Source organism: Cyrtonyx montezumae, unplaced genomic scaffold (genome assembly GCF_038088225.1).
Source record: "Cyrtonyx montezumae isolate F1298 unplaced genomic scaffold, pur_monq_1.0 scaffold_7, whole genome shotgun sequence".
NCBI classification, from domain to species: domain Eukaryota; kingdom Metazoa; phylum Chordata; class Aves; order Galliformes; family Odontophoridae; genus Cyrtonyx; species Cyrtonyx montezumae.
This window is the reverse complement of record NW_027072078.1, coordinates 7,711,304-7,725,569: the sequence shown is the minus strand read 5'-3', so window position 1 is coordinate 7,725,569 and position 14,266 is coordinate 7,711,304. Positions and strand designations below refer to the sequence as shown.

General features: G+C 46.8%; 1 protein-coding gene across 1 annotated transcript in view; it reads left to right on the top strand.

Annotated features, from left to right (window-relative positions):
* TMEFF2 (transmembrane protein with EGF like and two follistatin like domains 2) overlaps nucleotides 1-8,325 on the top strand; it is a 104,349-nt gene extending 96,024 nt beyond the window's left edge. The window contains exons 8-11 of the mRNA XM_065751133.1: nucleotides 2,714-2,837; nucleotides 3,755-3,913; nucleotides 6,609-6,695; nucleotides 7,091-8,325. Coding sequence (XP_065607205.1) covers nucleotides 2,714-2,837; nucleotides 3,755-3,913; nucleotides 6,609-6,695; nucleotides 7,091-7,187 — 467 coding nt within the window. The 3' untranslated portion in view covers nucleotides 7,188-8,325. The remainder of the gene's footprint in view (nucleotides 1-2,713; nucleotides 2,838-3,754; nucleotides 3,914-6,608; nucleotides 6,696-7,090) is intronic.
* Nucleotides 8,326-14,266: the final 5,941 nt, after the last annotated feature.

Below are 14,266 nucleotides of genomic sequence, written 5' to 3'. Positions count from 1 at the left end.
TGTGCTCTGCAGCATCCCCGTGGGAGGGCTGCTAAAGGTGTAGAAGGGGAGATTTCCAAAAGGGGTCAGGAAGGTTAAGGATGTTTTTTTAACCCAAAGTTCCTTCCCACCCTCTCTAAATCCTCTGAAAATGTGACATGTGAGGAGTCAGTACCTCAGTATCATTGAGAGCTTTTTGCTGCCAGTGTGACTGACCACAGCGTTATTAAAAGATTTAAATTATTGTCAGTTCTCTGTAACCGCTGTCTCCGATGAGATAGGTGTCAAAATAGTTTTCACTGCACATCATTCACCATCTCCTCTTTCATTTGATAGAATATATGTATTTGCAGGACCTTCCTCACCACAGTGATGGCTGTACACAGGGTATTAGCATCACACTTCCGCCAGTATTTTATCATACGGACATAAGCTATCCGTTATTATATCCATAAGCAGTATAAATACCAAGAAGAGAATTTTGCAGGCTGTGGCTCTCCACTTGGCTCACCCTAAGTCTCCTGGAAGTCACCATTTGAGCCAGGCTCAGCAAACAGCAAAACAATACAATTAAGAGCCCCGCAGAACTGATTTTCAAGTGCCTGGCAGTCAGTTGTTGGACATAAGAACACTAGTTTTGGCTAGGTTTTAATCTTTTTTCCAACGGACTGCAGGAACTTAGGCCTGGATGCAATTTTTGGTGTGCTTCAGGTGGTATTTCATGCAATCCTCGTCAAGGACATTCATGGGTTTATTCCTTTGTCAGAGGTGCTACTGCAAACATGGAGCAGAAGCTCCATGCCTCTGTTGAAGAAATGAACCTGCCTTGTTTTCATCACTTGCAGAGTGAGGTCCCACAACTGGACAGATCGCTTCGTGGTTTGAGTTTCAGCCTTCACTGAGATCCTAGCTGAGAATCTTCTTGGTGTGCATATCTGAAATAATTCTTCCACCGTTATTATTAAAGGGAGAACAGGAACAGCCAGATATATTAAGGAATTTAGACAAGACAGCTTTAAATAATTAGTTTAACTTTTCAGCAGATAATCCATCAGGAGAATGAAGATCAGTCACAGTGGGAAACTTCAGGCCCCTGTTTCTTACCCCAGCAAAATAGCTCAGCATCTCCCTGCCATCCACAGAAAGGCTGGAGAGCAATGTGCAGCCAGAAGGAGACTTCCAGTAAGGAAGATAAGAGGCTTCAGTCTATACAAAGCAGCATCTGGCCTCAATGTATTTAAAAATAATCTGTTTTGACTAGTGTATCTTATATGATAGGCTATCATGTCATGTTCTGGCAGTAACAAAAGATGCGCACAATATGAAATGTCATGTTAGGCTAAAGATGCAAAAAAAAAAAAAAAAATCCGTGGCAGAAATGCAAAAGATGTTGGTTTCATCAAGCTGGCATTTTCTGTCAGAGAAATGCTCTGAGAGAAAAGTTTCAGAATACTGTTCATCTGAAGGGTGAGGATGTATTCCTTTTTAAAACAAAAAGGAAAAGCGTTGTGAGGACAGAGGCAGGAATTACATTTGTCTGCAGATGGGGAAGACTGATGGAGTCGGTCCAGCTTTTTTTCTTTATGCTTTACATTTTTCTGTGTCAAACTTGTCCATCAGAAGAAGCTGGGAATCCATCCTTCTGGTGCACACATCGTTGCCAGTGACAGTGCGGGATGCCTGATATATGATGAGTTGCTACTGAATTTAACACCAATAAATGACTGCTGTGAATTCGTAGCGTATTGCTGCTCTCTGAGCACACTGCAGTCTGTGGAAGAAAGAGGGTGCCTTCCTAGTCAAGCTTTGCTCTTTGTAGGCTTCAGACTGGTGTGGCAGAAGGGCTCTGTAGTTCAGTGATGCTGTGATGTGATTAAAGAGGGTTGCCTCCAGCCCTGAATTCATAGTAATCCAAAATTATAATAAGGGGGGAATTGTAATTATTTCACTTGACCTGCATCTCCCTTCAGTTCCTAGCGCATTAGTCTGCCCTGAAGGTGACAATTCCCCACATCAACTTGAAGTGTGCCTTAAAAAAAAACAAACGAAATGGTACCTTACTGTTTTAGTAATGCTGATTTGAGGGAGGAGGGGTCCTCAACGGTGGATCCCGAGCACACTGGGATCTCCTGTGTGCACCAGCTGGGTCCACTGATGGCTGACACACTTCACACTTGGTGGTACCAGCCTCATGGAAACCCGGCTGTATGGCATGTTGTCCTGTAGACCAGTGGAAGCTTACGAATTGAATTTCCTCCGTTCAATAAGGAAGGCAGAAATTAAGTAGTGTTGATTCTGTTATGACTTTGTGGGCCGCGCTTTTGTGTTTGCTGCAGGTTTCTTCTTCAAGTTAAGAGAAAACAACTAGGGCTGTGAAATAAGGCCAGCGTCGCTTCCTCCTTTCTCTTCATCTCTAATCTCTTCATCTCTTCCAAAGAGGAGGATTTAGTGCTTGATCCTGAAATGTCCTAAAAGTCCTAGAGATGAAAGAGCCAGCAGTGCTCTAAAGGGATGTGGAGGTTGCCCTGTCATTCACGTTTTCCGGGAGCTTGTTCCTGTCTGTCTTAACACAAGGGCAGCACAGCCTCCTTTATTAGTGCAAGTTGTCAGAGATTTTGAAACTCTCCTCGGACAGCAGCGACTGGAAGGCGTTGTGTGTGCAGCTCTGAGCTCTCTCTGTGTTGAGTTCTTCCCAGTGCTGCCAGGTTAACGCTGCCTCCACCTGTGTTCACAGAGAATGCAAACAAACTGGAAGAGAGTGCACGAGGGATCTACATCCCCTGTCCAGAGCACTACAACGGCTTCTGCATGCACGGCAAGTGCGAGCACTCCACCAACATGCTGGAGCCATCCTGCAGGTAACCCTCTGCCTACCGAGGAGGGAAGGCTGCCCACACAAAAATTCTGACTTACAGAATACACCAGCTCTAGATAAATTATGGAAAGTGGTGGTAACCAGGCCCTGTGTGCCACAGAACCCATTCGACTTTAAATACTCCACAAAGCCCCCGTCGCCTGTGGCAAAATGGTATTCATTGCACAGTACATGGTAAAAACACCCGGTGACCTTCAGCTGTACTTCAATATTTTTTGTAAAAGCACTTCTCGAAGTGCACAGGTGGCCAATAGGTAGCCCGCACAGTCCACAGGAGCAGATTGCTGGGGATTTGAGTGGGAACAGGGCAAGAGCTAATGGGAAGGGCACTGCCTGTTCCCAGAGTCAGAGGGAGGTGCCGGGCAGCCCAGGGCGGATGGCTGCAGCACCAACAGAGGGCTTTTTATAGCATCCAGACAAAATGTAAATGATTTATCCGCTCACAGGAACATCTAATCACATTTTGTATGGAGCTCGAATGATTGCTTATCACCTCCTTAGGGGTAATCTGCATAAGGAGCCATGACAAGATGGCTTTCAGCCCTCCCCCCGCCTCCCCAAAGAAAGAGACAAGTCTAAAATACGACGCACAAGTACAAAATGGATTCCCATCTCAATGTGCAAGTGCTGGATGAGTCCTGGTCCTCTGGGCACCTCCTGGCACTGCCTCTTTGTTGTTGGCTCACACAAACCTCAGTGATGCTGAGAGCTGGAAGCCTACGCTTGGAGAGGTCCAGGGAGGCACCAGTGCTCTTGCTGGGACTCCATCCTTCAAAAAAATCCACATAAGCTTGTGCTAAAGCCACCCATATACATACATATATATATTTTCAGATATGCTGTGTTTCAAAGTTCTTCAAAATCAACAGGTATAACTGAGAGAAGTATTTTTCATTTCAGATGCGATGCCGGCTATACTGGACAACACTGTGAAAAAAAGGACTACAGCGTTTTATATGTGGTTCCAGGTCCGGTACGATTTCAGTATGTCTTAATAGCAGCTGTGATTGGAACTATCCAGATTGCTATCATCTGTGTTGTAGTCCTCTGTATTACAAGGTCAGTATCTCAGATACTTTGCAATAGAACAAGAAAAAACCTTTTCTTTTCCTGCTTTTTGCTCTGATTATACAGCCTTGGCTGTGACACTTGTGATAACAGATACTCTTTAATTCACCAGCAAACAGGTGATAACTTCTGGTCCCACCAGCCAACGCTCCTTTATTGTTACGACTCCATTTTTACTTCCATCTTAATCAAACTTAGGTAGCAACGGTGCCTGCAGCAAATGAAGTTTCCTATTTTGTATTCAGATGCTTGGACAAATATTGTTCATATAAATAAGGGGAATATAAATGCAGCAGCTGGATCAACACTTAATAAAACTAATCATATCTCCATCTGGTTACCTCAAGGGCCCATTCCCTTAGTCCTAATCAGGAGACACACACAAACTTCTAAGCCTGTTTGCAATCCCATTGATTAAATGATTCCATTAGGCCTGTGTACATGCTCACTGCAGTGCTTACTGTCTCCTCTAGACGGTGGCACGCCAAGCCGTGTATGAATCTGCTCGTTTTTTAATGAGGAAGAAGAGTTTGAATGCAAATGACAGCCCCAAGATGGTTCAGAGGGGTGGGATCACTTCAGTCTCTCTACACACGCTGCTCCTCCCCACTGAACCATTTTGTTGTCTCAGGGTGAGTTCTGAACTTCAGGCTTCTCTCAGGATTTACAAGGTTAAATTCACTCAGCTGGCAACCCTGATACAGCACTCTTTCAGAAATAAATTTCTCTTAAAAAGACAAGAAAGTAAAAGCCAGGTGTCACACCTCTGTAGAAAATACCATTTCTGATATATCTTACTCCCCGCGTTGCGCTCCCTGGCTGGAAGACAAGCGTCGCGTTTCCTCCAGGAAGAGACCAAAGAAAAAAAGATTCATAAATCCTTCTCTGGCCTAAAGGCATAAAACAAAACCGTCTGATAAAACCTAGCTGGTTTCTGGCCATCGGCTCCATGCCGGATGGAGCGATAGATAATATTGTGGTGGCATCCACAGAAGTCATTTGAGCAACCAGAAAGGCGTTGTGCAGGAAGAAAAAGAAGATGGTGTGCTGACTGATAATGGGGAAAATGCTCTGCGTCATTTTTTCTGAGTGACTCTGGTTTCGTCACCTTCCTGCAGTAAAGCAAATTACCTTATTCTGAAGGATGAAGACAGTGCACTCTGAGTGGTGTGGCACCGCAATGCAAATTGCCCGTCACCCTGTTTTCCTACAGAGATGTTACCTTTTCCCACAGACTTTGTAACCAAGTTAATTTATGATCTTTTGACTTTTCTCTGTAATGCGTGTAATTACCGCAGAGCATCCTCCATCCCGGCGTAATCATTTGAGATGATACATTTGCAAAAGCATACCCATAAGTGGCTTAAGAGAAACCCGGGTGACAGGAGAATGTTGTGACAGCGTATGCATAAGTAATTGAGTTTTTGAAGTCATCTGCTTCAGAGAACCTGGCTGTGCTGGCCAGAAATGCCAAAGCCCCCTCGCAGGTTCCTGGGAGAAAGCAGGGAGGACCACGGTCCCCACAGCGGTGGGACTCACAGCGTCAGAAGCACAGCAGAAGACAGCCAGTGGTAGAAGTGAACGGTGGTAGTAAATAACATAGGCATGGGCGAGTGTCATAATGATTCTCAGCAGTTTTCTTTACGGCTGTGCATTTTCTAGTGCTTTAGTAATGTTTAGTCACAACAGCTTATTTATGGGAAGAAATAACTTAATTAAAAATGAATGTGTAATGCGTCTTTTACCTGCTATGAATCGCATTATGAGTAGGCAGGATTTGGTGGAGGGAGGCAGGCAGGCAGGCAGCCTGTGCTCCACTGTCTCAGTATCCTGATGTGTTTGTGACCAAGTGTACCCCCAGCTGCAGAATGGAGCAGCCCCATGTTTGCTAGCAGTGGCTCCTACCTTGTGCACAGAAGTTCGGTCGCATTTTCAGGAGCATGAAGCAAGTAACACATTCACTGGGAAATCAGAAACTAGCTCTAGTCTGCATTAGTTCCTAATGAGAGCTCTGCTGTAACCTCCGAGAGCACTGGGAATGCAAACTCTTTTTTCCCCTAGTAATGATAGCAGCCAGCTTCCTGGCTTCCAAGAAAGGAAAAAGGCAAAAGGCACAAATACAGCACACGGCCATACAGCTTCTCATGAGGGGGTAGTCTTGCTGGCTTCAAAAGTGAGACGAGTCAGGACAATCTGACCCACATAATGCCAGACACTTATATAATTGTGTTTCAACAATGTGAAATGCTCCATCAGTCCTCGTGCTCATCTAGCCCTCGAGGTGGACTCACAGAACTATAGCCCTAGCCCTTTTGATGGGAAGGGGTCACTACACTTTGCTTTCACTGCATTTCGCTGCTGCTCCATGCCCAAGCAGCCCCCGCAGCCGATGCTGCTTCGGGTGCGAGGTTGAAGCGTGGCCTCACTAAGGAGCTTGGTCCTGTAAAAACAGCCCAGCTACAGCCGAGCACACGGCGCAGCAGGGGCCGTAGCAAGAAGCAGCACTCTTAGAAGTTTCCCTGCCTTGGTTTTGTGTAAGGTTTGTTGGGTTGGCTTTTCTTTCCCCCTGGCAAATACCGAGTGAGACCAAGGTTCCCCTTTAGAGCTCGCATGCACTGCTGCCACAGCGTGCCCCTGGCACGGAGACCTGTTCCAAACCGCGTGCTCTTACCGCTCTCTTTTCCAGGAAATGTCCCAGGAGCAACAGAATCCACAGACAGAAGCAGAACACAGGGCACTACAGTTCAGACAACACGACGAGAGCATCGACAAGGTTAATTTAAAGAGCGCATGTTTCCACAATGGCAAAACTAACTGCAGAGAGCTTGGACTACAAAATACAGTATTATAGACAAGATCTACACATGTTGCCTTGCATTTGTGGTAATCTACACCAATGAGAACATGTACTACAGCTATATTTGATTATGTATGGATATATTTGAAATAGTATACATTGTCTTGATGTTTTTCTGTAATGTAAATAAACTATTTATATCACACAATATAGTTTTTTCTTTTTCATGTATTTGTTATATATAATAAATACTCAGTGATGAGAAAAAAGAAATTGGCTTTCTTAAATTTGCTGTATCTCATAGCTGTGTATGATCTTGGGATGTTGTATGTGGACACTAACAAATCTCTTTTTTTTTTTTCTTTTTCCAGTTCTAGTGGCAATTTTGAGTCTACTGAACTCAGTAGTAGGGTTTTGAGTTGGTCCAAGATCAGCGACAATTATGGATGTGGGAAAGGTGAAGAATAATTTAACCTACATTGAGGAGGGATAAAATATTTCAGATCCGGACTCAACTACATTTCATCAGCTGCTTTCTCCCATACCATCTATCTTTACTCTCCCATAGCTTAGGAAGTCCTCGCCTTCTAAATTAAGTCCCAGCTGAAGGGGAAATGGAAATTCTTTGGTGACTGCTTATGGGAGTGGCGGGGGTAACTGTCTCCCTCTGGGAGGGATTAGGTGTCTGCCAGGGTGAACCCTGTGAGCATGCACTGCAGCATCTCCAACTGGTCGCTGGAGTGAGTGAAAATTGCTTCCTACTGTTGATTGAAAATTATCAGGTTAAATAAGTTAATAACATAATAACAGCTGAAACGCCAGCACAGTTTGTACCTCATAAACATGCTGATATAATTTACTTTTTCAAAGAGAAGGTGAAAACCACTCAGAAAACACCTTACGAATAACTTTATGGGTGACCCTACGCCAATTAAATGCAATGAACTCAAATGTTGCCCATACCTTGGGAAAATAAGGTGTGTGTTCTGTCACATCCAAGTCACAGACGAGACGCAGAGTTATTTCTGTGGTAGCTCAGACTCTCCAAAACACTTACTTTTGAGAAGCAAATGTTGTTCTAGCTCGTGCTCTGAATGTGGAAGGCTGAGTGACGCTGAAGGGAAGGAAGCGAGCATCTCTTTGCTCGTGCTGGATAGCATCCACTCTGCTGATGGGCTGCTGGACTAAAAACATAACTGAACTAAAAAACAACTCGTGGTTCACTGCGCCTCTCCTCCCAGAGAGGCTTTGCCTGAACAAAAGCTACCCACGCCAAAAGCTGGGGGTATTTTTTTTGCCATCATCACCACATGAGAAATTGCTTTTGGGGCCTGGGTTTACTCAGGATGGTGGTTCCTGAGTGCGTTTCCATCTCCTGCCTTCAGCATTAGTCAGCTCACTCACAGCAGTCACCACCAGCCCCAGCAGTGACAGCCCACCCCCCTCCCTGGCACCCAGACACGGGAGAAGCACCATTTCTACTCTAACATGGCTTTTGGTTCCCCCGCCCCACCCCAATCTGCTTTAAAGTGAATCCATTGCATGATGTTCACACGCTCTCAGATTTCGTCTTGTTCCGGGTTTCTTGACTTTTTAAAGGTAATAAAAGGCCATTGGCAAGAGCTGCTTCCCGGCACCTGGTCTGTGCTGATTGATGGGAGTGGGAGTGCGGTGCCAGGGCAGGCGGCACCACGGTGGCACCCAGGAGTACTCACAGCCACGTTTTTGAGTGGCATCCAACTGCCAACACTGGGACCACTGGCTCGGGATTGATCAATCACTCACGTGAAGTGCAAAATCAAACGTTAACACACGCACACAGCCACGGAGCTGTAGTGACAGGCCTCACTTGAAAAGAAGAAAGAAAAGAGGCAATTCTTGGTCTGTCCTAAAACAGCACAGCACAGCTAGAAGCAGAACCTGGAGTCCAGCACACCAGCATCTGTAGGCTCCCCAGAGTCACTGGTCCTGCATTTTCCATGTAGTGTCACATGGAATTCCCAAGCAGCCCCGAGATCTCCTTGTTTGTGCCTCTGAAAGTGAACCTCAGCACGCCAGTACAGGCCAACAGTAACAGCATCTTAGGGGTTTACGTAAAGCAGTAGAGATTTCTGCATCAAACACATCCAGAACTTCAACCAAAGCTGGGAGTGAATTTGGAGAACAGGGCTTTGGGTGGCTTTTTTCCTTTCCTGAAGGGACAAGAGCATTCTGAGCTCGCACACTTTCCCATGCTGCTGTACTTGGGACCAAGGTGGCCACGGTAGCAGGGTTTGGGGCTGGGGGCAGTATTCAGCACATCACTGCGCAGTTTGTGGAGGAAAAAAAAATCACAATCTGATTGCTTGGAGATCCATGAGTCAAAGCTGGACATGATGCTGTTCGGGGCTGCTGCTGAGGCTGAAAGATGCTGGGAGCAAGAGAAATCTTAATTTCATAGGTAGGGTGGTTAAGAATTCAACAGGAGGCAAAGACCAAATGCTCAGCCCTTGGGCTGCTTCTCCAGGCACTGTGCCATCCCTTGAAAACACTCCAGCCACATGTGTAGGTATCACAGAGGCTTACAATCACAGAATAGCTTGGGCTGGAAGGGACCTTGAAACTTACCTAGCTCCAGCTCCAACCTCCTCCCTCAGGCAGGATGCCAACAACTAGATCAAGAACCATACGTAACCTACCTGCTGACCTTTCCTGCCCCCTCTCCACCACAATGTTTTCTATCACATTTCTCCATCCAACACTAGTGAGACACAGTGTGCAGTATTAAATGGAGGCTGGGCATCCTTGTAGCCATCATGCCCTTCAGCTTGCCTTCTTCTGTACCAGGGAGAACTGTGGTTTCCTCAAATAAGAATATGAAAATTAAACATGAGATGATGAATACATGATAATACAGAATAGATAATAGTAATTCGGGCTGTACTTCCTTGCTGCAGCAGGGCAGAACGAGATGGAGTGAGCTTTGGACGAGCTTCCTGGTGCCAGGCCCAGCAGCAGTGTGCCAGGACCACGTACACATCTATACATACGTGCCCATAGGTGCATGCCTACACATGCCCCACACAGGTTAAGCGTTGGGCAGGCAGCGATGCATACTGCGTAGCACCGCCTCCTGCTCTGCAGAAGCTGCTCTTGAGAAAGCCTCCTCTTCAAAGAGTTCTCTCAAGTGTCTTTGAAAACAAAATGATTAAAGGCTCTCGCTCCTCTCATCTGACATCAGACACATCTCGCTCCGCAGCCACGCGCTCACCCCCATCACGCACGCCCCGCCGCGCTCCGAGCTCCGCGTGCGGGTGGAACTCACACCGCAATTAGGGGCGGGTTCGTTACTGCACATCAAAGGCCACACAGCCCGCTTTTATATTCACAGCTCTGTGGTGGTTGCAAGGTATCTACAAGCATCGGTACCCAACGGTGTGGGGGTGAAGTGGGGCTGGGATTAGCCACGTGTTGGGTTGGGTTTTTCCTCCAGTATCTTCAAGGAGTCTCGATGGTACACGGAGATCCTCTGCCTCATCACCACTGGGCCATCAGAACCACTTTATCACCCATGATTCAGAGTTACCGTCTGGATGAACCCAAGTCCGGCCAGCTGAGCCCGTTACATCCCCCTGCTCAACATGGAAGCCAAAATTCATATTCTTCACCCCACGTACACGAGGCTGCCAAGTGCTGTTAGTCAGGGGCTGGGCACCAGGATGGGTGGGCAGAGACCTGTCCTGTGGCAGCACGTCCTTCACCTGACATAGGGCTGTCTGTATTAGGTGACCTTAATTTAGTTCAGTTGCTGTTTAATTAACAGTTTCATCCCAGCTGGAAGGCTGCTGAAAACAAAGATGCAGGATTTTCTAAAATAAAATAAAATAAACCTTTTTTTTTGTTAACTTTTCCTCTTCTTTTCTTTTCTTTTTTTTTTTTTTTTTGAATGAGAGCCACAAAGCAGTAAAATATTCCGCAGTCTCGCACAGAAGCAGCCAAGGCAGCACAATAATAATAAATTTTAAAAAGAAGCATGCAGGGAGTCTGCCCTACAGTGTGTTCTGTGAGCCAGCCCCACGGCAGCCTCCCAGCTTCAGGCTGGCCTCATGAGGCAGCTGGGGATGGCTTCACATTGGGCACCCATAGGCAAGGTGTAGATCCTCAGGGTGCACCCAGCCCTGATTGCGGGCAGGTTTTGGGAGCTCTGAGCAGTGTAGGACAATGTGAGCTGCGTGAGAGGCCAGCGATAGCACTCCCTGCATGGTTTACATTTTCAAATAAAAAGGAGCTTCTCATTTAATGGTTAATAAAAATGATGACTGCTCCCAGGGCCCTGATTCTGACAGAGGCAGAATGGGCTGGAAGGACCAGCTATAAGGCACACAGAAAGATGAAACCCAGCTCTTCTCCTCCTCCTTTTTCTTTTTTTTTTCTCTTTGGAATGTTGAGTACATCTCCACCAGCATTTGCAAATTAATTTGTAATGTAATTCTGTGATGCTGCTCCTGTCACAGAAGCCAGGTACACGTGATGGGCCAGGGCCCACCAGCAACAGCACAGAGAAGGAAAGCTGCCAGCTACGTGTGCATGTGTATATACATACTAATAAATAGATATAAGTGAGAGATATTGCACAGGAGTAGGTGCTGCTCTAGAGCCAAAAGGCTGCTCTGTTCCTTGGAGCCATGCCTGGCATCGCCACCCTCCCAAACTGCACTGCCATCCTCGTGGCAGCCCTAAGTCCTGCTCCAAAAGTTGTCTCAGCAACCCAGCAGTTGGATCAGTGGGGATCTGTTGGGTCTTACTTTATTGAGCTCTGTCCAGGTTACCCCAAGGCCTGTGCACCTTTGAGCCATCAAGCAGCAATCATTATTGTCACGGTTATGATCAGTCGCCATCGTTCTCCCAGCAATAAGTCCAGATGTCCTCCCACCAGCCCTTCACGTTGCAGTGCCAATGCAGTGCTGTCACAAGGGCTGGTCCATGCCCCGCTCCACGCACGGAACAAAACATTCCTGCAAAGTACATTCTTTAAAAGTCAGAAGATGAAGGAAAGGAAGGGTCATGCGTTTGGACAAAAGTGACTCGAGCAGTGCATAAAAGAGACAGGAGATTAGGGGAGAGAACGTTTTAGTTTAAGTGTTCCATCATTATTAATTCATTTGGTGCTCTTTATGATAATACCAATCATTTGGAATTCATTTGGTGTTTATGTGGATGTCATCTCGACTTCTGCAGAAATTCCGAAGTAATTCAGCATTAATGTGCTATTAAACATTGTTACCAGCCACTACCTTCATTACTTCACCAGCACAGAAGTCTTTTTTTTTCCCTCCCATTCTCTAAATTCAAACCCCAGCATTTATTTTGCTTTTATTAGGGTTTTAAAACATAATGCTCCTCTTTAAAAATTCTCCTTATGCTACATCAGTGTCATCTGTTTTGATGGCATCAAAACCATGCAAATAAAGGAGGGATTAATGGCAACAGATCGTTTTGCCATCAGGGTGTGACCGAACAACAGCCAATAAAACACAGACCCATGGTGCTGGGGTACAGGGAGCTGAGGGGGAGGTGAGAGGGGGGTGACACCTCCCAGTCCTCCACCACACAATGCTGCAGAGGGGCTTCCCCTGCGATGGGAGCCCTGGGAGGAATATGAATGCATGGAGGTTAGAGGAACCTGGCAGTGCTCACTTGTCTGTCACGTCTGTAAGAACTGCCATTAAGTCATAAACGTGACAAAGATTAAAGAGTTTATTAATGTTATTAGAGACTCGAGATAAAACGCTGTGCCTCACAGGGTCTCTCTCCCTCTCTCACTATTTAATGAAAACATTTTCATCACTTTCAGGATCTATTATACCAAGTATTCATTTCAGGAATCCGAAGATGATTTTATTTTAATGAGAAAAGATGTGGCAACCACCTGACAGCAGCACAGAGGAGCACCCTCCCCTGCCCCACAGCTCCCTGAGCAGCCCCTGGGAGCTGTGTGGAACCCTGACTCCTCAGCACAGGGACTCCCTTCCCTTTGAACTTTCCAACCTGCCTGACTTAATTCACTCATTTATTCTGCAGCCTGATTTACTGTTAATTTATTTTGGTGAGGAAGGTATCCCAGATTTAAATTCCAATTAATTAAAGGGGAGGACTTAATGCTTTGGCTGCTCAGTGCCTTCCTGACGTGCTGCGTCCCATTTTAAAGCCACACCGAAGCACTCCAAAAACTCTATTACTGTTACCTAATACAACAGCAAATATCTGCAAATTAATTTCACACGCACTGAAGACCGCCCTTTGCTAACGTACCTTTAAGAGCCAAATTTTGGCTAAAGCAAGCATCACCTGTCGCTTAGCAACAGCTAACAGCATGGCATCGCAGAGTAGGGATGCAGAACTCAGGGTGTGCTTCTCACTCCAGGTCCTGCCGTCCTGCGGGTGCTGCTGGCCCCTGGTTCAGAGATTGAGATTTGGTTAATTCCCTGTTCGTTTTTGGGGTTTTTTCTTTCTTTCTTTTTTGGAGGGGTGCCCAGTTTTAGGGATCTTTAAAATACAGGAATAACTTTGAGCTGCTGACGTGAAGGCAATGGGAACTGCTGCCCGCTGTGACCACGATGGCAGCACCAGTGCACAACGCTGTGAGCACGGCTGCGCCCAATGCTGCTGCCTCAGCATCTTGCACCAAAGTCTTCTGAAAAATTTACACCCAGGCTGTTGCACTACACCCAAGGCTAGAAGGGGAGAAGATGATGACAGTCAGGCTGTCCTGAGGGCGTCCCAAGGCTCCTCCATACCTCCTGAAGCCATGGGAAGCCTCATCCCAGCCCCAGGCTGCCGCTGTGCTTACTGTCCTCACCTCCACCCTGCCCTGCAGTGAGCAGCCACACACTGCTGCTCCATGCCTGGCTGCCCGTGGCCAGGCACACAGCCAAAGGCATCCTGCTGCGGCCTGCAGAGAGGGGACCACGGGCCAGATCCTGAGCATTAAGGTCATTACACGGCATCTCTGTAGGCACAGCTAATTGACAACAATGAATGCCGGGTCTGCAATCAAGGACAGATTAGCAGTGAGGGCAAGCACGTGAGGCAGGCGGTGCTGCCAACAGCCTGGGCTCAGTTCTGGCAAGGCCAGCAGGCTTGGCGAGCTCCGTGGTATGGACACAAACTGCAACAGCAGGCAAGGGGCTGTGCCTCGGGGCAGTTATCCTCCAGGGCAACCAGAAGTGTGAGGAAAAGGTGCTCAGAGCCCCGGGGTGGGTGTAGAGGGGCTCCTGCCAGGCTGCCAAGGTTGGCTACAAGTGGGGAGGGTGGCACATCTGAGCCAAACATATCATGCAGAACAGGAAAGCAAATGTACAGAGCTCAAAAAAAACCAAAAAACAAAAAAGTTGTAACTGGTTCTTTCAGATTTGGAGTGACATTCTAATGGCCATCACCCACCGTAGCCAGGATGCCAGCAAGGAGCAGCAAGCAGGGCAGATCGGCATGGGGAATGGCACAGAGCTGCATGTGTGTACCTCCCACTGCTTAAAAGTGCTGGAGAGTGCGTGTATGCCAAGCAGGCT